Raw genomic sequence first — 25,784 nt, forward strand, 5'->3', positions numbered from 1 at the left:
CCCTAAATATACTGCATGCAAAAGCACATAGACAATAAATACACGATAAACCTACAAAAATTAATACCATAAGACAATAGCACACATATATCGAATGATAAAATATATACCTAATAAATAAAGAAAACACATAGGCTATTACATATCAGTATAAAATAATGAAAATATTAAATCAAGCCACTGCATATATATAAAATAACAACTCAAAACCATGGAACAATAGAATAATAATAAATCATATAAATCTAAATATATATATATATATATAATAACAATTAACATACCTCCCAATAATCACATAAAAAAAAAAAAAAAAAACTAACTTTATGTACTGAAATCCACATGATACCAGTATACCTATGCATATATATTTATATATTTGTGTGTGTGTATGTATATAGACAGTGTGCAGCAAAAAACAGAGGGAGGCAGGGGACTCACAGAGGGGGGGGGGGGGGGTACAGCCGGGACTGAGAGGATGATGGCAGGAAATCTGGAGGTGCCAGGCGGTGACGGCGACGAGGAGGACTGGCCGGTGGCCGGAGTGTTGCAGCGGTGTGGGCTGGAGGGGCTGTTCGTGGTCGCCGGAGTTGCAGCAGTGGCTCGCGGCCGGAGAAGATGGAGCTGCTGCTAGTGCTCTGTGTGACTGGTGCGGGAGAATGGTAGGGAAGGTTGCCGCAGGGGGGGGGTCTTGGCAGTGCTGGCCGCTGCGGCTGGTGTGGGGCGTCTCGGGTTCCTGTGGCTGTGCAGAGAAGCACAGGAGAGGTTGGAGAGGAGCTCTGGAAAACGTGCGACAGCCGCTAGTGGCGCTGCGGCGCGTGGATCTGTGGAGTTGCAGTGGGTGTTGTCGGTGATGGGGTCGTGGCCGTGAGCAGCGACGGACTGGAGGGGTTGTGCAGGTGGTGCCGTGGATGGCCTTGAAGGTTGGTCACGGGTGGTTCACGGGTCTGATGGTGGCCGGATTGAATGGAAGGATAAAGAGTATGAGCTGGGATGCAGTGGTCGGATGTGTGGTGCAAGGGAGAGGGCAAGAGAGCCTGCGGGTGGTCTGGGATCTATGGAGATGGAGGGTGGTTGCTGGAGTGGTCAGTGAGGTGGATGGCCGTCAAGGTTTGGGTTGCTGTGACAGAGTCCGAGAGGTGGGAGAGACAGAGAGCAGAAACGGATCTCCTCTTTTTTTTTTTTCACTATGCGCCCCCTTTTTGAAGAGAAGAAAAGGCTTTTTATGGGAAAAAATTAGAAACCCTAAATCTCCCCTTTCCTTTTTGGTTTATGGTATTTTTTTCTTTTGGAAATAATATATATGAAAATAATTATTAATATGGTAATAATAATAATAATAATAATAATAATAATAATAATAATACTAAGGTAAAAATAATGATAATAATAAAATAATAATAATAGTAATAACAAAGATAAATAAATAAATAAAATAATGATAATAATAGTAATAATAAAGGTAAAAATACTAATATTAAAAATAATGTTAATAATAATGAAAATAATAAATAATAATAATAATAAAATAGAAGTAACAAATAAAAATAAGTAATAATAATAATACTAATGAAAAAAAATAATAATAATAATAAAATAGAAGTAACAAATAAAAATAAGTAATAATAATAATAATAATAATAAATAAAATAATAATAATAATAATAATAATAATAATAATAATAAAATAACAATAATAATAATAATAGTAGTACATATATTAGGCCTGGGTAAAAATGGGGTGTCTATAGCTGCCCCTCTTTGTAGGATTCGTTGCTTCAAAGTAAAAGTAGGATCTCTCCTACGTTATTTGTGGCAACAAACCTGCAAAGATAAAAGACGTTGATTTTGGACCAGGCCCATTATAACGGAAGAGACCAAAATGATTTGTGAAAATCGATTTGCATGTATGCTTGAGAGCACATGAGAATGACTTGCGTCGAGTGTAGGAACCCGAGCTATAGTTCACGAAAGGGTGACCACACCGGGTGTAGGTGACTCACTCGAAAAATGAGCAGCTCGAAAGCTATCCCAAGTATAGGAGTTCTGTCGTGTAATATTAAGCCCAAGGGCTAGATCGTCTCCTCAGGGAATGCGTTTAATCTCAAATCTTACGTTCTTCCAATCGAAAATAAAATTGCGCTGAACTCGGTTCAGATTCGAGTTTTCAAGATGGTTCAATTTCACTTTTGATGAATTAAATGACACGTAATTTAAAACTCTAAACTAACATTCACTAAATAAAAGAAAACAAGAATAGAAACCCTACGTCTACTTAAAGAAACATTAGGACACGCGTTAATAAAAACTGGAAACCTAAAACATGGAACTAAAACATACAAGAATGGAAACTCTAATCTACCTAAGGAAACATCGAAACACGCACTAATTAAAAATGGTAACATTAATCATGGAATTAAAGCACATAATGGAAACTCAATCACACACACACACATTAAAAATCGAAACTTTAACAAAAATCAAGAACTCGAACCAAAATAAAAAAAACACAAACAAAAACCTAAATTTAAATGCTATCGAAACACAATAAAAATGCAAACTTTGATAAATCTGACCCTAATTAAGCTGAGCTTCAAAAAGAACCAAAAATTAAAAACATTCGCAATTCAAAATTTCAAATAACCCAATAAAAAATTAATACTTAACAATTATCCGACTAACACAATATTAAAATTCAAAACTTTAAATAATCTTCAAAAGATAACATTTAACACTTATTCAACTAACCAAAAATTATATAAAAAGAAAGAAAAGATGAGAGAAAGAGAAAAAGAAAAGCCATGAAAGCTTTAGGCCGTGGCAGCAGGGTGCTGTGCTATGGACTGTGCAGCAGCTCGTGGAGGCTCACGGGTGGTTTGTTGATTCACGTACAGTAGAGAGGTTGGAGGTTGGGTAAGAGAAAGCAAAGAAATTGGAGAGAAGAGAAGAAGGAGAGCAGGGAAGAATAAGAGAGAAGAAACAAAGAGCAAAGCAGAATTGAAAAGAACAAATAAAACAAACTAAAAAAGAGGAAGAAAAAGAAGAGGAAGGAGAAGAGGAGAATGGGGAGCCATGGGGGCTGCCTCCCTAGGGGGAAGAAATAGAGGAGCTTAAATAGGAGGCATTGGGTGCCCTAGACCCGGATGGAAAGGATTGACCCGGATGGGAAAGGGTTGACCCGTCAACTTGATTTTTTTCATTTTTTTCATTCTCTGTTCATCACAAATTCTTCTCTTCTGGAGCCCATATCTCACAAAACTCAAAACACAAAAGTTGTAGATAATCCTTTCCTCTTTCTCCAAAAATTTGAATCGTCTCGATCGGAGCTCGGATGGAAAAGTTATCTACAAAATACAAAAAGGTCTCGGTTTTGATTCTTGGGAATTTTCCTGCGACAAAAAATTACCAAAACTTCATAAATAGTGCAATAAAGTTCAAGAATGATGATTTTGTCATTTTATTAAAATATTGGACAATTTTAGATATTTAATTAAAAATATAAACCGTAAAGCTCGGGTTAAACGTCCAATTACGCAATTTCGGTGCGTAATCACACCCCCCAACTAACGTTTTGCTAGTCTCTAGCAAATGACGTGAATGAATCTCAGGGTGGTGTCTACAACTACATACTCCGGTGATCATGAAATCAATGCGCATGCGATATAACTATACCACTTCACATACAAGAACATAACTGAATTTCACACAAGCTCGTTCATATTCAATGCACACGACTCCAAAGCACGTCACTCATGCAAGTTTCATCATTTATATGTGATTTGAGAGCAGTATACTCACATAAAGTTAATCAGAGGTACATTCAGAGTTAATGCAATCATATAAGTTCAAGTAGAAACAGGTAAACTCTCGAGGTGTGTGTAATGTGTGTGACTCAGTACACCTAGGATGCCAGTGGACACCTACAGAACGGTCGCTTTGACTCGGCCTAACTGGTATACCCTCAAAAGCACTCAAAGAAAATGGGTTCACTCATCATATGTGAGGAGGAGTGTCGCGATCAAATATCCCACATATTAAAAGGAACAACGCTAAGTATATGGAGTGGACTAGTTTGGAAAGGATCTAGCCTATCTATGAGGTGTCGGGTCCTTCACCCTAGCATGTTCTCTCCTACTCGCCATATCCAATTGAGACCACCCTAGATCAACTTACTCACAAACTTGTCGTGAATACATCTGAGGCATTAATCGGTTGAAGAATCTTCATACATGGAAAATATGTGTCATCCTTGACTTTTTGTGATATGTATTTGGATCAAGCATCAGCGTTTCATCTCATGCGCATGTGTATTTCTTGTTATTTGTTCAACTCATTCTTCATTTTTTGTCTTTTATTGATCAATAAGGAAAATATTATCACTTCTTTTGTAATCTTCATACCATCAATGGGAATTGAGCTCGAATAGGAGTTCATGAATTAAGTCTATCTCTAGGGGTGGCTCAGCCTTCACATCTTGAGTAAGCTACAAGACCTAGGTTTCTATCTCTCCACTAGGTGTCACCTCTAGGCTAGAAAATCAAAAAATAAGACTAGTGTACAAGGAATCATCCAAAAAAGTAGAATTGAGTTTTGTGAACTCTGATTTAATATTAACGCTCAAAAGGACGATAAATAGCTCAAGAATATCTCACAAGGTGTCATAGTCGCCACGGGTGTTCTCTCAGTGCTCACAAGAAACCCTAAGTGCAATGAATCACATGAATGTGCTTATTCAGCCTTGTGAGATGCCGTGTAAATACAGGAAATTATATAGTTAAATTAACACGAATGTACTACCAATCGATTCTTCATGGAGTCATAAGATCATATAAAGAGAAAACTACGCATGATTGACTCAAGTGTGTCATTCTTAAGTTATACGCAAGTATGTGAAGGGTATACAAAGTGTTAAGCATGACATAATGCAATGTAATCCTTCAGTGCTCCTCCTTTCTTTCTCTCTCTTTTTGATTTTTTGATTTTTTTGATTTTTTTAATTTTTTTTTAACCTAGTACGTGTACATGCACAGTGTCACATGTGAATGCTCATCCCCCCCCCCAACTAAAGTGGAACATTGTCCTCAATATGAAAGCATAGGGGAAATAGAAAATACTGTGCACGGGAAAAGTAAGGCGTACCTAAGTGACGAAATAATGGAAAACAAATATCGAACTACGAGAAAATAAACCTGAAAACTAACTAAAAATAAAATAGGATAAAATAAAAGGAAAATAAGGGAAAGAAAAACATCACAATTGTCAGGCGGAGGCTCAGGAGGAATTTCGTCTGGTGGCAGCAGGTCTATAAATTGTATCGGCGGTTCTCCAAATTTGAGCTGCCACAATCAATCAGTCGTCATACCTACACAAAAATCAACCTCAAATGAATTAATACGTGTCAAAATACCAAACAATTTGTGTGCAGGTCGACCCTCGTGTGTGGATAAGAAAGGGTCTTTATTCAACATTGTGTCCAGGAAATGTGCTTCTTTACGAACTAATGTGTGATAGGAAGTTATCGGAATAATTACCTGCAGTTCTTCAGAAGCATTAACATTAAAGGTTTTACCTGGTTCCTTAAAAATTAGGTTCTCACAATTCTGGTCACCCTCTTTATCGGGTGTACATATCATCATACCACTGCAAGAGTTTGCCTCCACACTAGGCTCCTTAACATCTGATTCAGGTGGGAGTGACGATTTCACGATTTCTGAGCTCGGAGTATGAGGTACCACAGGTTGGTACTCCGTATGAGTGTCAGTATCCTCATCAACTAACTGTTCCGCTTTTGGGTTCGCTTCCTCTAATTTTTCTTCGAATTCATCTACTTTAGTCGTAACTTTCGATTCTAAGACAACTGTTTAATTAAAAATATAAATCGTAAAGCTCGATTTAAACGTCCAATTACGCAATTTCGGTGCGTAATCAGTAGGAACCCGAGCTATAGTTCATGAGGGGTGACTTGCATCGGGTGTAGGAACTCGAGCTATAGTTCACGGATGGTGACTTGCACCGGGTGTAGGAACCCGAGCTATAGTTCACTGATGGTGACTTGCACCGAGTGTAGGAACTCGAGCTATAGTTCATGAGGGGTGACTTGCGTCGGGTGTAGGAACCCGAGCTATAGTTCACGGATGGTGACTTGCACCGGGTGTAGGAACCCGAGCTATAGTTCACGAAAAGTGACTTGCACCGGGTGAAGGAACCCGAACTATAGTTCACGAAGGGTGACTTGCACCGGATGTAGGAACCCGAGCTATAGTTCACGAGGGGTGACTTGCACCTGGTGTAGGAACCCGAGCTATAGTGCACGGAAGGGTGACTTGCACCGGGTGTGGGAACCCGAGCTATAGTTCACGGAAGGGTGACTTGCACCGGGTGTAGGAACCCGAGCTATAGTTCACGAGGGGTGACTTGCACCGGGTGTAGGAACCCGAACTATAGTTCACAGAGGGTGACTTGCACCGGGTGTAGGAACCTGAGCTATAGTTCACGAGGGGTGACTTGCACCGTGTGTAGGAACCTGAGCTATAGTTCACGGAAGGGCGACTTGTACCGGGTGTGGGAACCCGAGCTATAGTTCACGGAGAGTGACTTGCGCCGGGTGTAAGAACCCGAGCTATAGTGCACGAGGGGTGACTTGCATCGGGTGTAGGATCCCGAGCTATAGTTCACGGATGGGTGACTTGCACCGGGTGTAGGAACCAGAGCTATAGTTCACGAGGGGTGACTTGCACCGAGTATAGGAACCCAAGATATAGTTCACCAGGGGTGACTTGCACCGGGTGTAGGAACCCGAGCTATAGTTCATGGAGGGTGGCTTGCACCGGGTGTAGGAACACGAGCTATAGTTCACGAGGGGTGACTTGCACCGGGTGTAGGAACCCGAGCTATAGTTCACGGAAGGGCGACTTGCACCGGGTGTAGGAACCCGAGCTATAGTTCACGAGGGGTGACTTGCATCGGGTGTAGGAACCCGAGCTATAGTTCACGGATGGTGACTTGCACCGGGTGTAGGAACCCGAGCTATAGTTCACGGAGAGTGACTTGCACCGGGTGTAGGAACCCGAGCTATAGTGCACGGAGGGTGACTTGCACCGGGTGTAGGAACCCGAGGGCAAGATGAAATTTTGAATTGATGATGAATGTTTGGGTATAGGATACCGAGAGCTGGAGGAATTGTCAATTTGATGATGAATGCTCAGGTATAGGATCCCGAGAGCAAGATGAAATTTTGAATTGATGATGAATACTCGGGTATAGGATCCCGAGAGCCAGATGAGTTGTTGAATTGACGATGAATACTCAAGTGTAGGATACCGAGAGCTAGATGAAATTTTGAATTGATGATCTTGGGTATAGGATCCTAAGAGTCATGCGACCTAATTTGGTCCTGAAGGCAGATGCCCCAGATTCAAAATAAATGTTAAAATTTGGACTAGGGTCTATTGCCCCAGTTTGGAAGTGAAAGACTTGAATAAGACCTGGGCTAGTTGCCCCAGTCTCAGGGTAGATGGATCGATGGTACCTGGGCCAGTTGCCCCAACTCCTTTTTCTTCTTCTTCCTTTTCTTTTTGTTTTTTTGGTTTTTGTGTAGATGAAACATGGATTGCTTAGACCAGGATGACAAGACAGGTGTGAATGAATGATGCTATGTGGGGGTACATGCATGCAAGGTGTTTGATATGACAATGGAACATGGGGATATGCAAGCATGTTGCATGATATAATATGTATGCACTTTTCTGTGTAATACATGAAATGCATGACGATGCATGAACTTTCTTTTTCCAATGTGCCTCTAATCTTGACTATATTGCCTCTGACCTGGTTCCCTTGAAACTTGCCCCAGCTGAATGGATTCATAACTGATCTTGGCTCAAATGAAACTCCATCATAGAATCTATCCAGTTGAATGGATTTATAACAGCTCTTGGCCCTGTTTTCCTATTCATCCAGTCTGATAAGAAGGTGCTTGAATAAGTCCCACTAAAACTCAAATCGAAACTTGCTCCAAATGAGTTTATCTGCCATTGATCTTGGCCTGGTTGTTAGATTCTTCTTGAATAAGCAGATCTCTAAAGCTTGACATGACATTTGCCCCAGTTAAATTGACTGATTCTATGTGCCTCGTATTTCCTCAACGGGGACCTTCTCCATAAGAAGAACACTAGTGGTTCCGAAATTCTTTGACTATCCATCCATTGAAATGAGGAATGATTATGCAATTATGACATCAACTTGTGAAATCAAAAGGTCAACCACCCAAAAAGATGTTTTACCATGTTCCAATGTTATTACAAGAAAAATTCATACCAGTATTCAAAAGCCATATGATATTGATGTTAATTTACCAAACTGAATGGGTGATCTTTTCTTCGACTGTCCCAACTTTGTTGATGGTCACCTCTCTTCTTTTGTTTCATCCTGCTGTGAAACCATTAGAAACTTCTCATATTTAAATATTGCCTTTAGTTTAGTCAAGTTCAAACTCATGTTTTGATCTCAAGATGGTCTTTAAGACTCGGGACGAAACGTAGGCTGAGGGATACAGGTTTTCAGAATAAAAGGGAAACTAAGGCTCAAAAATACCACCCCAAATAATCTTTTAGGCCCCCAGTTCGAGTTGAGACGTTTTTCTAGATGTTGACCGAACTTGTTATTTAAACACCTGCCTACGTACCTTTTCAGGATCAGGTCATTACGTAGTTCAGACTCAACATTGAGTCTGACAAATCATTAGAGACAACGATGTATACCAATCTGGTCAAGACTTCATTTGGACCGTAATGTAGGCTAGGGGGGTTATTGGTTAAAGAAAGAAAGAGTTAAATAGGGCTCAAAATCATTATTTTCATCAAGGGTAATTTGGTCAAGGATCACATGCGTAGTATGTCCCTTATTTTCTTTCTCTTTTCTTCTTTCTCTTTCCATTTGCTTTTACTGCTCCCTTTTGTTTTTCTCTACGAAGGGATTTTGTCATTTTTGTTTGGACTTCATTTGGGACCGATTTCTTTTAAACTGCCCCAGTGTGGGGTGTGATCCTTTGACGGGTTAATCAATAAATAAATTTTTCAGGCTCAAAAGGGCTTGCAAGAGATTTCTTTTTTTTGAATTTCTTTTGGGTAGCAGAAAAATGGCCTGCCTTCATTTCGATAGCCTATTGTTGTCTCATATGACTTGCCAAACGCTAGGAGACCCAACCCAGGTTACCTTTTTGGTGAACTGGCTTTTAAGAAAGGATTGGTTTAACATCCAGGCTCAACTTGGTTAACAAATGGTAAATCAATATTTGGCTCTTTTTAGAGATAACTGGTCGGCCAAAGATGACCATCTATCATTTGATCAAAACATGAATAGTGAATTGACTTGAAATTCTTGGCACAACACATATATTTTACTGAATTCCTTCGAGATTCTTTATTTCTTCACAACATCTGTCTTTATAGGGTGAGGAAAATTATTTTATCTTCTTCTGATTCCACCTCGCGTGTTTGGTTTTCAAAATTAACATCACTTTCTGGCTTATGAATATTGGTATTATTATTTTCCTTATCTTTACACGAAACATCAGCAAACAAATTTTTGGTCAACTGAACTCAGGACACAAGTGATACGAGAAAATGCATAATTCAATTTATTGATGAAAGGGAAATTGTCCGAGACAATAGTGTCGACAGACTGCTAGAAGACAGGGAATTAAAATGACATCATCACATGAAACAAACTAGATAATCAAAACCTTGCCCCTTGTGTACTTTTGCTCCATTTGGGCTCCTTACGAGAATTCCAGGATCCATAACTGACATATTCTTTTGCCCAACCTCGGCTCCCAAATCTTATTACAACATATTAACCATTTTTTTTCTCGCGATTGAGTAGAGGATCACTCTGGATCCCTGGCTGTTTATCCTCGAAGGCTATCCATCCAACATCTCTCAATGATTGCACTTTATACTTAAAGGTCCAACATTTTTCAATCGAATGGCCTATTGTCCCAGCGTGATATTCACATCGAGCATTTGAGTTGTACCACCTTGGGTAAGGGGGTTGTATCAACATTCCTGGTGTAGGAGCAACTAAATGCCTTTCGACCAACTGTGGGAATAACTCTGCATAGGTCATCGGGATAGGCTGAATTTCCTTTCTTTTCTTTTCCTTTGGAGGCATCCCTGGTATCTGTAAGTTACGTTGCTCCAAAGTTTGTGAAGGACTAAAGGAATCCATATGCTGTCTTGCACCCCTAGGTACTACGTTACTTGCCCACCTTTCTTTCCTTTCTTCAACCCCTTTCGAAGAACTTTGTATTGGCCTTATATATTGCACTCCTTTTATTTTGAATGCTTCCTTAACCTGCTTTCTGGTGATCCTCAAGCAAGCCAAATTCTGAGAAATACCTCTGATTTGGTTGTCAACACCTTGATCTTTGACAAAGTCGTCACATGAACAAATTGTTTTTCCTTTTTCCATCCGAGGATAACTCTGTGTTGTCATTTCTTCTTGATCATGAGAGTACCTACTTGCCTTCTTCTCCACATTTCGTAAAGTCTGCTTTTCTGAAGCTATATCATTGTTGTACTGAGCAATAAAGGCGCGAGTTAAATCCTCCCATGTGTGGATCTTTACTCGGTTATACCATCTTAGGGCTTCCCCAGTCAGGCTATCTTGGAAACACTGGATAAGCATATCATCATCACCACAATGCGCAACCATCTTCTGTAAGTACATCCCCAAGTGAGCTAGTGGACATTCGGACCCACTAAACATCGTAAAATTTGGGACCTTGAGCTTTGGGGGTAAGATTAAATTCGGCATCAGACAAGAATTGAAAGCATCCGACGAACGAGACGTGTTTGCTTTTTGCATAGTTTGCAGCTGTTCTTCCCAAACTTCATTCTTATGATTCATTTCTTGACGAGGTATCTGCTCTTTGCCCCTTTCTTCAGGTATTCTCTTTTCTTGAATATCAGGATAGATAAAGGGCGGAACTTGGACATCGCTCACCGACTCATTAGAGATGACTATGCATGCATGGTTATGAAATTAATCATGGAATGATTATATTATGCACTGAGTGTTTATGCATGGGTGTACCTAGTGCACAAATACATAACAATAGGGATATTAACATGTATGCAACCTATCATGCATGGCTATGCGTGTGAAATTATGCATGAGTGCATGGATGCCATGAATGTTTGTGCATGGATGTAACTAGTGCAATTACTCATACAAATAGAGATATGAACATGCATGTAACCTATAGTGCATGATTACATGTGAAATTATGCATGAATGCATGGATGCAATGTATGTTTGTGCATGGATGTAACTAGTGCAATTACACATACAAATAGAGATATGACCATGCATGTGACCTATCGTGCATGATTAGGTGTGGAATTATGCCTAAATGCATGGATGCAATGAATGTTTGTGCATGGATGTAACTAGTGCAATTACCCATACAAATAGAGATATGACCATGCATGTGACCTATCGTGCATGATTAAGTGTGGAATTATGCATGAATGCAGGGATGCAATGTAACCTAACTAACTACTTTGTCAGCATTCTAGGAAAAATCCCACTAATGAGAGATTTTAAGACAATCATTGATGGGCCACAATTTCAATTCAATTCTTCCCTCAATCAATCTTTTCCTTGATGACAGTCCATGTACCTCAGATTCTATGACGGGTCAAATTATGATATGAGGTTGGGGTTGACTCAGGTTAGTCAACCCACTGGATTTGTTCAATACGGGCTTGTGGACTTTAGTGTGCACTTGGACGTCAAGTATATTAAAATATGGGCTTCAATATATTTCATGATGGGATCAGGCCCTAGTTTTAAAAAGACTTGGGCTTGGCTTGCTTAGAAAATATTGGGCCGGATTTTCTTGGGTAATAGGGCCGAAGCCCATTTATGGAAATCTGGATTTGACCCATTTTGAAAATCAGGCCTGGGCTAGGTTTTTACTTAGGAAAAGGTTGGGCCTATACTTGTTATTTCTCAAAAAATTGGGCTTGAGTTATTTGAAAAGGGTTGGGCCGACCCATATTTTAAAATGCTTGGGCCAAGTGCCTCATTTTTTGAAAGGATGGGCCTTGGTCTCATTATTGAGTTTTTTCTGAATATTGGCTAAGTAGTATGTACATCTAAAATGGATGTCAAATGTATGATATAATACAAAGTATCTCATATCATATATACAACACACTATACATGGAGAAGAATGTGGCTCCTGTCCCAACCTAGGGTAGGTACGTATATATAGGGTCCTTCATGGCTCTATCCTAGTTAGGGAAGACTATAGACAAGTATGTGTGGGTAAGCTTTAATCCCTATATACAAAGGTTCCCAATCTAACCTTCATCCTCACCCAAAAGGGGTTTGGACAAAGTTTAAACTGAGTGGAGTGGTTCGCGGGTCCCCACAAGCCCTGCCACGTGGGGACAAACGCTATTACACTCCTATCTAATCCTAGTAAGGAAAGCTTGGGTATAGAGCGTGAAAGTGTGTGAATTTAATTTTTAACCTAATCCCACTATCCCCACATTTATTCACATGCTATTAAAAATAAGGAAACAAGATATCTACAATTAATGTATTTATTCACAAGATATGGAAACACAATATATGCAATTAATATGTTTATTCAAACAAATTTGGAAACAAAATATTGTCAATTAATATGCTTACTTAAAAAGAATATGGAAACAAAATATTTACGATTAGTATACAAAATATCTATAATTAATTTACTTATTCAAAATATCTTACAATTAATATGCTTTATTCAGAATATTTGGAAACAAAATATCTACAATTAATATTCACAAAATTAGGAAACAAAATATTTTTAACTAATTTTGGTTATTTACAAATTATGGAAGTAAAATATTTTCAATTAATCAAGATTATTTACGAATTACAATATTCACAACATAAGGAGTAATTAAAAGATTTAATAAATTTGAACTCGGGATAATTTCTAATTAATTAATGGCTTGACTCTCTAAGTGTCCCCAGCGGAGTCGCCAAGCTGTCGCGACGTCCCGAGAGCACGTGTGCCCCACGCAGCGAAGTAAAAATCAATTTAATATTTTCATGGAAAACATGGTGTAGGAGTCGCCACTAACCTTTAGTGCGGTTAGAACACATGATTACTACCCCGTTAGGGGTAGAATAGGTCTATATTACCAGAGTTGGGGCCGGGAGTTCGGTTACGCGAGGGGAAGGTACGAGCACCCCCTACGCGCCCGTTCTTACGAACGGTACCTAATTAATTTGAAATTATCCCTAAGTTAATCTAATAATTCTTTAAATTACTCCTCTTTATGAATTTATAAATACATAGGGAAAATAAATAAATAAATAAATAAATAAATATATACATATATTCCCTCAGAGCTTAAGGTACGTGAAACCCGAAGGCTCATACCCTAGCATTAAAATCATAGGGATAATAATTGAGAAAATACACTCCCAAAATTTTGAAATTATATATAAAATTTTTATAGGAAACTACTAACATGGGAGGTTTTTAATATATGGTAATAGAATAATAAGCCTCACATACCTATTAACATATTATGAATGTCAAAATAAGTAACTAAATACTATATATATATATTAATATATTAAGGATACTTAATACTAAATATAGTCAGATTCTAATAATGATTAATACTAAACATATTTATATGCTAAAAATAGCTGTTACTAAAAATACTAGGATACTAATAATTAATACTAACTATATTAATATACTAAAAAAAAGAAAAAAAAATGATTGATGCTAAACATGTGATTAAAATGCTAATTTACTAAACATATAATATCCATTAAACCCTAAATCACTAAATATATAATATATAAAAAAAATACAAAAATGCTAAATATGTAATATTTACCAATGTGCTAATATGGGCTATACATATAACTAAAATTATTAATTCACATATAATATCAATAAAACACCAAGCTTAAGATCCTAATTTACTAAATATGTAATATTACCTTACTACTAAACATGTAAAAATCCTACCTTGATAATACACTATTTAACATTTACAATGGATACAACAAAAGTTTAAAATTAAATATTAAGACATATTTTAACCATAACAATTTTGCGATGACAACAATGATTATTAAACAATACACATAGCCAAAATACAAACGTGGATATCAACTTAACAAATATTAAAAATCCTATAACAGTAAAAGTTTAACAAGAAAATTCTACAAATATAATCATAAATACTACAAAAGATACAAACATGAATATCAATTATTAAATATCGATGTTAAATAAATAAGTACAACAACAAGTATGGACATGTAATAGGGTATTAAAAAATAATAATAATCCAACAATAATAATATTATTTAATATGTACAATAAATTTAGACATAAATAAGAACCCCTAAATATACTGCATGCAAAAGCACATAGACAATAAATACACGATAAACCTACAAAAATTAATACCATAAGACAATAACACACATATATCGAATGATAAAATATATACCTAATAAATAAAGAAAACACATAGACTATTACATATCAGTATAAAATAATGAAAATATTAAATCAAGCCACTGCATATATATAAAATAACAACCCAAAACCATGGAACAATAGAATAATGATAAATCATATAAATCTAAATATATATATATATATATATATATATATATATATAATAACAATTAACATACCTCCCAATAATCACATAAAAAAAAAAAAAAAAACTAACTTTATGTACTGAAATCCACATGATACCAGTATACCTATGCATATATATTTATATATTTGTGTGTGTGTATGTATATAGACAGTGTGCAGCAAAAAACAGAGGGAGGTAAGGGACTCACAGAGGGGGGGGTACAGCCGGGACTGAGAGGATGATGGCAGGAAATCTGGAGGTGCCAGGCAGTGACGGCGACTGCGACGAGGAGGACTGGCCGGTGGCCGGAGTGTTCCAGCGGTGTGGGCTGGAGGGGCTGTTCGTGATCGCCGGAGTTGCAACAGTGGCTCGCGGCCGGAGAAGATGGAGCTGCTGCGAGTGCTCTGTGTGATTGGTGCGGGAGAATGGTAGGGAAGGTTGCCGCAGGGGGGGGTCTCGGCAGTGCTGGCCGCTGCGGCTGGTGTGGGGCGTCTCGGGTTCCTGTGGCTGTGCAGAGAAGCACAGGAGAGGTTGGAGAGGAGCTCTAGAAAACGTGCGACAGCCGCTAGTGGCGCTGCGGTGCGTGGATCTGTGGAGTTGCAGTGGGTGTTGTCGGTGATGGGGTCGTGGCCGTGAGCAGCGACGGACTGGAGGGGTTGTGCAGGTGGGGTCGTGGATGGCCTTGAAGGTTGGTCACGGGTGGTTCATGGGTCTGATGGTGGCCGGATTTAATGGAAGGATAAAGAGTATGAGCTGGGATGCAGTGGTCGGATGTGTGGTGCAAGGGAGAGGGCAAGAGAGCCTGCGGGTGGTCTGGGATCTATGGAGATGGAGGGTGGTTGCTGGAGTGGTCAGTGAGGTGGATGGTCGTCAAGGTTTGGGTTGCTATGACAGAGTCCGAGAGGTGGGAGAGACAGAGAGCAGAAACGGATCTCCTCCTTTTCTTTTCTTTTTTTCACTGTGCGCCCCCTTTTTGAAAAGAAGAAAAAGCTTTTTATGAGAAAAAATTAGAAACCCTAAATCTCCCATTTCCTTTTTGGTTTATGGTATTTTTTTCTTTTGGAAATAATATATATGAAAATAATTATTAATATGGTAATAATAATAATAATAATACTAAGGTAAAAATAATGATAATAATAAAATAATAATAATAATAGTAATAACAAAGATAAATAAATAAATAAAATAATGATAATAATAGTAATAATAAAGGTAAAAATACTAATATTAAAAATAATGTCAATAATAATGAAAATAATAAATAATAAGAATAATAAAATAGAAGTAACAAATAAAAATAAGTAATAATAATAATACTAATGAAAAATAATAATAATAATAATAATAATAAATAAAATAATAATAATAATAATAATAATAAAATAACAATAATAATAATAATAGTAATACATATATTAGGCCTGGGTAAAAATGGGGTGTCTAAAAGGCATATGAAGTACGGAGAAGTATTTATAGGAAGAGATCTAAATGGACTTGTTGGAATGGATAACAAAGGTTATGAGAGGATACTGGAGGATATGGATATGGAGATCAAAATGAGCCTAGGGAGATGATCTTAGACATCGCTATGTTATATGATTTTATTACTATGAATACTTGATTTAAAAAGAGAGAAGAACACTAATTAATAACCTTTATAAAGTGGACAAACTAAAAGTCAAATAGATTTTTTTTCTTAACTAGAAGGGTAGATCATTTATTATGAAAGGATTGTAAAGTTATTCCAGGTGAAAGCTTAAGCACACAACATAAAGTCCTAGTATTAGATATATGTATTGAAAAATGTAAAAGAAATGATAAAATAAACTAGTGTAAGAGAATCAAGTAGTGGAACCTAAAGGGAAAAAATATAATAAAATCTAAAGATAAAATGATTAAAGATGGTGATTGGACTATAAATGATGGGATAGAAACAATCACTTTTTGGAATACGATAACTAGTTGTATTTAAAAGTAAGAAAAGAGATTTTAAGTGAATCAATGGGGAGATTCTAGAGTAGCAAAGAAAGTTGGTGGAGGGATATATACGTTCAAAAAGCCATAAATACAAAAAGAATATGGTATAAAACGTGACAAAAATGTAAAAACATGGATAACTTTAAAAAAGTATAAACAGGCGAGAAAAAATGCAAAAAAAATGTCGTTAGTGAAGTAAACATAGATCATTTAATAATTTGTATGATAGATTAGATACAAAAGAAGGGGAAAGAGATGTATTTGAACTTGTTAGAGTTAGAGAAAGAAAGAGTAATGACTTAGGTAATGTAAAATGTATAAAAAAACGACGATGATATTGTCTTGGTTAAGGAAGAAGATATAAAAGAAAGATGATAAAGTTATTTTAGTAAGCAGTTTAATGAAAACCAAATAGAAGGCTTAAACTTAAAATTGACAAATGAGAAAAGGACTAAAAGTATGAGATTTATTTGCTAAATTAGAGTTAACGAAGTTAAGTTTGCACTAAAAAAGATGAAAAATGGAAAAAATTATAGGACCGGATAACAACCTGATTGAAGTTTGGAAATGCTTAGGAGATAAAAGAATTATATAGTCAACTAATTTATTTAACACAATTATAAAAATTAAGAAAATGCCATAGAGGAAAAGCACTTTAATACCGATAGAGGTTCCATGGTGTATGTTGTTTACAGATATTATTGTATTGATTGATGAAATTAGGGGCAGAGTAAAGGTCAAGTTAGAATTATGGAGAGAAGTTTTGGAATCTAAAGGCTTTAAGATAAGTAGAAATAAGACATAATATATGAAATGTAATTTTAGTAATAGTAAGAGGAATATTGGAGACCTAACCATGATGATAAAGAAATAAATAACATTTGTAGATCTCAATACTTTGGATTTATTATGCAAGCTGAAGAAGAAATTGAAGAGGATGTAATGCATAGAGTGAAAGTAGGTGGATAAAATGAAGAAGTATTTCAAGTGCACTTTGTGATTGTAGAATACCCTAAAAATTAAAAGAGATGTTTTATAGGACGATTATAAGACCAACTATGCTATATGGATCATAATGTTAGACAACGAAGAAATAGGATATCCAAAAAATAAAAGTTTTGGAGATAAGAATGCTTGGATGGATGAATGATATAACATTGAAAAATAAATTAATAAATGAACATATTTGCAATAAGTTAATTGTAACTCCTATAAAAGATAAGATAAAGGGGGTGACTCAGATAGTTTGCACACTTGCAACGTAGGCCACATAGTGTACCAGTAAAGAAGAGTGAGTTAGTTACTATAAGGGATAGTAGAAGGGATAAGGTTTGACCTAAAATAACTTAAAATGAGATAGTAAGGATTTAATAGTTTTGAATTTGTCAAAAAAAAAAAAAAAAAAAGAGGTCCATGATTGCATGAATTGGCAAAAAATGATTTATATAGTCAATCTCATCTAGTGGGACTTAAGACTTGGTTTTGTTGTTGTGTAGGCATTGAAAATCAAATTGTAAATTTTGAAAATTAATTAGAAAAAGTAAAATAAATTTAGTTGGCTAACAATTTTAACGAGCTCAATAGAAAAAAGAAAAATCTTGGGTTTTAATAAGAAAGCAGAGCTTTGAGCTTAAGTAATAGAAATGCAATTTGCTCAGTCTATAAGTTTCGTACATTTGCAAAAGGATTTAGGGTTTGACATAGTCTTAGTTTTCCTTATAAATACTTTCAACAGTTTCTTCAAAAGCTTTCCGAAAAAATAATCGAAAGAAAGCACACATCAATAACCTCATATAAAGGTTTTTTATATTAGGTATTGCTAAAACTAGGGGATTATTTGAGTTGGGTTATTCTATCCTTGGGAATATGTTATAAAAAAAATTATATAATTGTAAAGTAGATTAAGGATGAAGCAAAAATGTGTATTATTATGTTAAACACAAAATAAAATAAGAATAGATATTCTTATTATAAAGTTCAAAAATAATATTATCATTCTCTGTCCATTCCTCTCATGCATTAATAAATTTTTTTTCCACTATTGTTTAATTTAGGATGACGATTCTTTTCTTTTTTACATATATAAGTTATCAAATCTCAATTTATGTTATAATCATTTTATTTTTAGGAACACTTATTACTTGAATCAAGAATAACCTAAGAAAGCTTATCAAAATAGTGTTGTTTGTGTCAATAAGATGCTACCAAATGCTTCGCTTGATATCAACAACACACTTTTGGTCACCTTGCATAAAGTTCCAGATAAATGTCACAGAAAATTATGATAATAGCCTATAACATCATGGCTGATGTTGCTATAGCTTTTGGCAACATCAATGGATTCTATATTTTAAATAAATGTCTTAAAGTTTTACTTTATTTTATACGTAACATATCCAAAACTTCACCAGCTTGCAATTTCTTGGAGATTCGAAGTTGTCTAAATTCCTCGTAAGTAAAAGGAACAAAAAGACGGGGGTGTTCAGTGTCCACAAATTCTGATGGGGCTTCTACCAGCGCATTCCTAGGTGCCAAGAGGAATGTAGCAATCGACAGACGCTTGGATCCTTCCTTGCACTGTACTCTGTGTTTCACATTATAAAATCGTCCATTGCTCCATACCTTCACACACATATCATTTGTCATTATTATTGTTATAAAAATACTTACACTATGTTTGAAAGTATGAATTTTGGATTTTAGATTTGGATTTGAATGAATTTGAACAAAATTCAATACAATTTTGTATTTCATTTCGTTTGAATTTACATAAATCCAAACCCAAATTGTCTGAACATATAGTGTCAATATTGGTAAAGACACAAAACATAATCATAATAATTTTTTCCTCCACTCAATTGGTAAATTCAAAATTTTTTAATTAGATAGCTTCGAGTTTTGAAGGCTGCAAAGCAAATTGCCATATTCAAATGGAGAGGTGTAAAGCACATTATTAGATGGATTAGTCAGATACACCATCATAGCCCATAAAACCTAAAAATAAAACAAGAAATTAATAAGATGAAACTAAATTCACTAACCGTAGCAACGTCGCCAAGATTGACAAGGAGGGTGCCGGGGATGGGGTCGACGGATACAAACTCGCCAGACTTGTCCATAATTTCAAGACCACCAACATTGTCATCTTCAAGGAGTAGGGTGAGGAAACTGGAGTCAGTGTGCATTTGTACGCCAGAGAAACCTACGGTGGCCAAAGAGAAGTTATATTTGTTTATCCTAAACTGGCAAGGCCATCCTTCAAACAAATCATCACAAACTGCCGTTGGTAGCCCCATGCTTTTGGCCAGCTTGCATGCAATATCCTTCGCTAGCTTGCTAATGGCTTCACCATACCTCTTCATTATTTCACTGTTGGTAATTAGGAGTACTCGTTAAAGGAGTTACTTTAATATTTTGTTTGCTTGAAAGCATATATGCATCGAATTTCTTTAATTTATCTTAAATGAATAAAATTTTATGTCACAACTATTTCATGTAAGCACTGCCATATGATTAATGCGGCACTTAGTACTGAACTGTGTTGTAAATAGATCAATAGTTCCTAAGTTGCAACCGTTAGAGTTAAAAGGTCAAAATGTGGAATGAATATAAAAACTACACAATGTTTATTCAAATAATTTTTTGTGATCAAAGTAATCAAATATAGGATTTAACCATGGTCAAAATGGATCAACGATTCCCAAGTTGGCACTACTATAGATTTTAACAATTAGTCATCATCTAGCCATGGTCATAAAATGTTGCCGCTATAAGCATATCCTCTTCCAATAGCAATTATAGTTGTGCTTAAAGCATGACTTTTTAGTGAATGTCACTTTTAAAAATTATCACATGAGATAGTTGCTGCTAAGTGGGCGTCCAATTATTGTGAAAGTTAACCAAGAAATGAAGTAAGACTGTAAGAAATTTTATATGTTGTAAGGATCTTTAACTATCATGTTTTTCACATATATATTGCAACTCTAATGCTGAAAATAAAAGAAAAACTATAACATACACATACCGGGATCGTTCGTGGTGTATACAGACCGAGAAGAACGCAGTTAGAATTCTTTCTCTTGCTTCACTCTGATCTCTTTTTCTATGCTTCACTAGATTTATGGGATTATGGCTGATGATTAGAGAACTAAGGTAGAGAGAGGACAATCTTATCTATTTCTTTTCTTAGTTCACTCTCTCAAGCATGCAAGAAAATAAACTCTCTGCAGCTACTCCTCATAATAGCAGTTAAAAATAGGTAACCCTTCAGCTTCTTGGCTGTTCATCTCACTCATACATTTTCCAAGCAAACCATTTTATTCAACCCTTATCTCATGGGACACATACCCTTCATGTGGGATCCAAGTCATTCATATGGGACATATCATTTGGGATATATCCAAAAAAGACTTTTCATTAGCTTGCAAAACAATGTAAATTCATTGTTCATTCTCTTTATTTTAATTTTGTTTAACTTTGTAATTTTTATGTGTGTGCATGATTTCATAATAAGAACTTATTATTATTAGATAATGAAGATGAATCCTTGATTTGAAAGAACAGGAGGGAGTGAGAAATAGTACCAGTTTCTGGGGGAAGCATCCAGCTGTGCACAAAAGTCGCTCATAGCTTTGGACGAGCAAATGTTATATAGACCCAATGCCTCATAAAAAGGATTGATCTCACTGGGTGCCATGTACCCGCTGCCAGCGATCACGTCACCATTTCGCTGTTTTATTTCTGTGGGAAGGTCAAGAAGATCTTCTGCCACTGACCTCATCTCTTTCATCAAATCAATTGGGATCTTGTGGTTGATGACCCTGAAACAACCCCACTCTTTGCATGCTTCCATCAATTTCTGTGATTGTCTCGGAAAGTCATCCAAATCAATCACCGGTAGACCACCCGCCATTAGTTGATTACTATCTCTTCCAGAGAGAGAGAGAGAGAGAGAGAGAGAGAAGGAAAAACTGTAAGGAGCATACATATATTACAGGCTAGCTATATATGCATGTGTGATTGAATATTATTTGCTGGACCAGAAGCCACCTCAAGGATATGATCAATCATCCTCTCCAACATGAAGACTGTAACGATTAGATCCGGGAAAAAGGAGTATATGCGCATGCGTTCGACTTTTGACTTTCCAGACAGACTTTTGACTTTCCTGCCAGACAAACAGCAAAAAGTAAAAAGAAATTTAGATTTGCAGGGTATGCATGCTCACCTGTGTTTCCTAATGATGATGACTGAGAAGCAAATGGTCTTAGGGTATGAGTGTGTGATTGGTTGTTGTGGAATTGATTGCTATCTCAGAGAGAGAGAGAGAGAGAGAGAGAGAGAGAGAGAGAGAGAGAGAGAGAGAGGACAACTTATTTTGGGATGGAGTACCAGCGGGTGGGTAGCTAGAAAGGGTAAAAGAACGCTGATCAAAAAAGGAAAGTCAAGGAAAAACTGTAAGGAACATGCATATATTGGGGAACAAAAGCATATATCCATATACAGGCTGGTTATATATGCATGTGTGATTCAATATTATGTGCTGGACCAGAAGCCACCTCAAGGATATGATCAATCATCCTCCCCAACATGAAGACTGTAAGCATTCAACATGTGATCGACTTTTGACTTTCCAGACAGACTTGTGACTTTCCAGCCAGACAAACAGCAAATGGTCTTAGGGTATGAGTGTGTGATTGGTTGTTGTGAAATTGTGTCATTCGTTTGTTGCTTTTTTTTTTCTTCATTGCTTTGGGCTTTGTAGCCCTCCATAGTTTCATGCTTTTAAATGTCTCCGAGGAGACAAAGTAGTTTTTTAACTGATGACTTTGTCGCCCTCCAGTGCCAGTTTTCCCACAAAGTAATAATAATATATGGAGCAATAATGCCATTGAAAATTTTTAAAATTTTCTTGCACATTCTTTTGAGAAAGTTGTCCATCTATTGGCTTATTAAAATGTAAAATGTATTAAATAACAATCCCAACTGATAATTTAATCTTTGATGATGCATGGTCGGAACAATGGGAAAAAGCTGATGGCTGTTCGGATTGTTAAGCATGCTATGGAAATTATCCATTTATTAACTGAACAGAATCCCATTCAAACTATTGTTGATGCTGTGGTCAACAGGTATGCATAAAGTAAACTTCATTTTTGGTGGCATACATGAATTCTACCTTTATTCGTGTGTGTGTGTGTGTGTACGCGGTGGTTGAAGAGGTATGACTAGGTCAGAATTTAATTTTGGAATCTTATTGCAATACTGCGGCAACCTGTTTTGCCCCCTCCCCCATTCCTTCCTATTATCCGCTTTTGTGTGTGCATTTATATTTTTTTTCCTCTTTTTCTGTAGTGGACCAAGGGAAGACGCCACTCGGATTGGCTCAGCCGGTGTTGTTAGGCGTCAAGCTGTTGATATTTCTCCTCTGCGTCGTGTTAATCAGGCAATATATCTCCTGACTACCGGTGCTCGGGAGTCTGCTTTCAGGAACATAAAAACCATAGCTGAATGTTTAGCAGATGAACTCATTAATGCTGCTAAGGGATCATCAAACAGGTTATTGAGAAATTCTGGTCTTATTTGTCACTTTTTTTAACATAAATTTTTTTTTGCTTTGCTTTTGCTCAGCATGTAATATTCTTTACTTTTTCTTTTATATTTTGTGACGGTGTTTTGTGTTTCAGCTACGCAATCAAGAAAAAAGACGAGATTGAGCGAGTTGCCAAGGCCAACCGCTGAGTTCGTTGCAGATCAATAGCCGCACTTGAGATCAAGAAAGATGGATCATTGTGCTATCTTGCCCGTCTTGATGTTAGTTTTAGATTCTTTCCATTTGACAAGTTGTGTGAGTTGGTATTGAAAGACGCTTGACCGAAGTCTTTTTTTAATTTTTTTTTTTTTGTCCATTTTTTTTTTCTACATGATAAGGCTCTATAAGACACACCAAGGGAGGGCTTATTTAGATTTGGTTTTTATTTAGCATTGTTTGGATTTATGGTCCTAATTTGGTTAGTTGTTTATATTGTTTTTTGGGAGGACTTTAATTTTTTTATCTGTAATCTTCCAATGCTTGTCTTGTAACCACGGTATTTATCTACCAAAAGTAAGGGTATATCAATAAAGATTGTGTTATTTAAAAAAAAAGACGCACCAACGGAGACCAAAGTCTCCTAATCGAGGCCTGTTTATAAATGCATATTGGGTAGTCCTCCTGAAATAATGAAATATATAACATCCAGCTACAGGTGAGGATGATTTCGCATTCTATTATGAAATTAAGAATAAATATTTTTAGTTTATTTTTACATTATATTATCAAAGAAAGTTAATCATCTTGAAACTAGACTTTATTTTAATTGAATCCTTAGAAAGGGAATGAATCTTGAAGTTAGATTTTTGGTTAATTGAGTATTTGGAAAGGGCATGTACGTTGAAGTAAGACTCTTATTTAATTCAGTCTTTGGATAGAGAACACTTAGATATCTATTTATTTAAGGATTGTTTGTAATCATTACCAAAAATTAGAAAAAAAATTAAAAATTAAAAACAGAAACTAAAAACTAAAAACCAGCAATCTGTTTGGTTAACAGTTTTAAAACTAATATAAATAAAAAACTTAATTAAAACATGCCCATTTTTATCTTTAAATCAAATAATATTATAAAAATATGTTTAAAATAACAACATTACAAATAATACACATTAAAAATTTATTTTAATAAAAATAAAATGTACTATAATTAATTTACTTAATTGTTCTACTTTAATTTTACTTATTGGACATGACAATTGAAAAATAGTGAAAGTATTTTGTAATTGACTTTCTTATTATTTTTTGAAATTATATATATATTAATTATATTTAAATTTATAAGATCATTTATTTTTTATTTTAATTTAAATGTGTATAAAATAAATAATTTAATAAAAATAATAATTTCTAGGTATTAAAATTTTTGACAACAAGTTGCCAAAACAATTGAAAATTATAAAATTTGGTTTTCAGGTTTTTTAGAAAACAGTTAAAAACTTGTAATAGAAACAAAACACTAACAACATGAGCAAATGCATTTTTATAATCTGTTTCTTCACTGCGGAGAAATATAAAACAGAAAATATAAAATAACAACGATACCAAACAAACCCTTAGGTTGATTTTTTGTGTTTCTTAAGTTCAATATATTAATTAGACCTTGTTTTTAGGACTTGTATGTCTATATATAGCCTAAGGCATTGATTCTAAGATATTGAGAAATACAATTCCCTTCACATCACTATTATCATATTATCCTATCATCCAAGTATAGAGAGTTTGACCAGTTAAAAAATGTATTTTTTATGGGGCTTTGGACTCTTCCACTTATGCAAAATTGGATTAAGTCATACGATTCAAATTTGACAGTTGTATCCTGGAGAAGACAAGTCAAAGTGAAGTTTTGCTGCACCGGTTCGCGAATTAAGCTGAAAAAACCATAGAAAATTAAATCTCCTTAAAGAAAGCGAGATGTTTGTGCCTTAACCTTATTGAGAATCGTTGTTTATATTTGTATTTGTGATGACCTGCTTAATTTCCATATTTTTTTTTTATACAAAACAACAGCATAAATCTCAGCAGATCATAATCCACCTAGACCCGTGGGTACTAGGGATATCAGAACATATAGCAGAAGCCTAAGCAGCAAGAAATACACGATCATATCCATCTCATTATACCATACATCACAATATACCGAAGTTACTACAATCACTGTATCCATATATACACAACACTCAACCCAAAAATAATATGTTTTAGGGTCATTTCCACAAAATACATCCGACCCTATCAAAATACTTACCCTTCTAGAAGGGCAGATCTACAGCTCTAGATCAACGGGGCTTTTCCCACTCTCCTATCTGGGGACTCCTAAAAAGTTTCTAAAATTTTGGATGAGACACCTCTCAGTAAGGGAAATAAACTAATACCAGTGTGTGACAGCATGAGTATTCCGTATTATACATATATATCATATAGACCATAATCAGTAATTGTTATATCAAATATGGGAGAACGTATATATCATCAAAACATGGCAGAACATACTGCATTTTCATAAACATATTTCATCTCATATCATAATA

General features: G+C 35.9%; 1 protein-coding gene and 1 pseudogene across 1 annotated transcript; one reads left to right on the forward strand and one right to left on the reverse strand.

Moving 5' to 3' along the window:
- Window positions 1-18,878: 18,878 nt before the first annotated feature.
- Window positions 18,879-21,733, reverse strand: LOC131148825 (2-oxoglutarate-dependent dioxygenase DAO-like). Its single transcript, XM_058098758.1, has 3 exons — window positions 21,245-21,733; window positions 19,703-20,030; window positions 18,879-19,283 (listed from the first exon to the last, which is right to left on the reverse strand). The coding sequence occupies exons 1-3, from the start codon at window positions 21,646-21,648 to the stop codon at window positions 19,038-19,040; spliced, it is 978 nt and encodes a 325-aa protein (XP_057954741.1). The 5' UTR covers window positions 21,649-21,733; the 3' UTR covers window positions 18,879-19,037.
- A 922-nt stretch (window positions 21,734-22,655) lies between these two features.
- LOC131148810 (small ribosomal subunit protein uS7-like) lies at window positions 22,656-23,533 on the forward strand (annotated as a pseudogene).
- Window positions 23,534-25,784: the final 2,251 nt, after the last annotated feature.

The sequence above is a fragment of the Malania oleifera genome, chromosome 2 (genome assembly GCF_029873635.1).
Source record: "Malania oleifera isolate guangnan ecotype guangnan chromosome 2, ASM2987363v1, whole genome shotgun sequence".
NCBI lineage: Eukaryota > Viridiplantae > Streptophyta > Magnoliopsida > Santalales > Ximeniaceae > Malania > Malania oleifera.

Coding starts and splice junctions, on each gene's coding strand:
- LOC131148825 (XM_058098758.1), bottom strand. CDS start 21,648: ATGTATGCTCCTTACAGTTTTTCCTTCTCTCTCTCTCTCTCTCTCTCT. Junction 20,031..21,244: donor GATGCTTCCCCCAGAAACTG/GTACTATTTCTC, acceptor AATTACCAACAG/TGAAATAATGAAGAGGTATG. Junction 19,284..19,702: donor ATCTTGGCGACGTTGCTACG/GTTAGTGAATTT, acceptor ATGTGTGTGAAG/GTATGGAGCAATGGACGATT.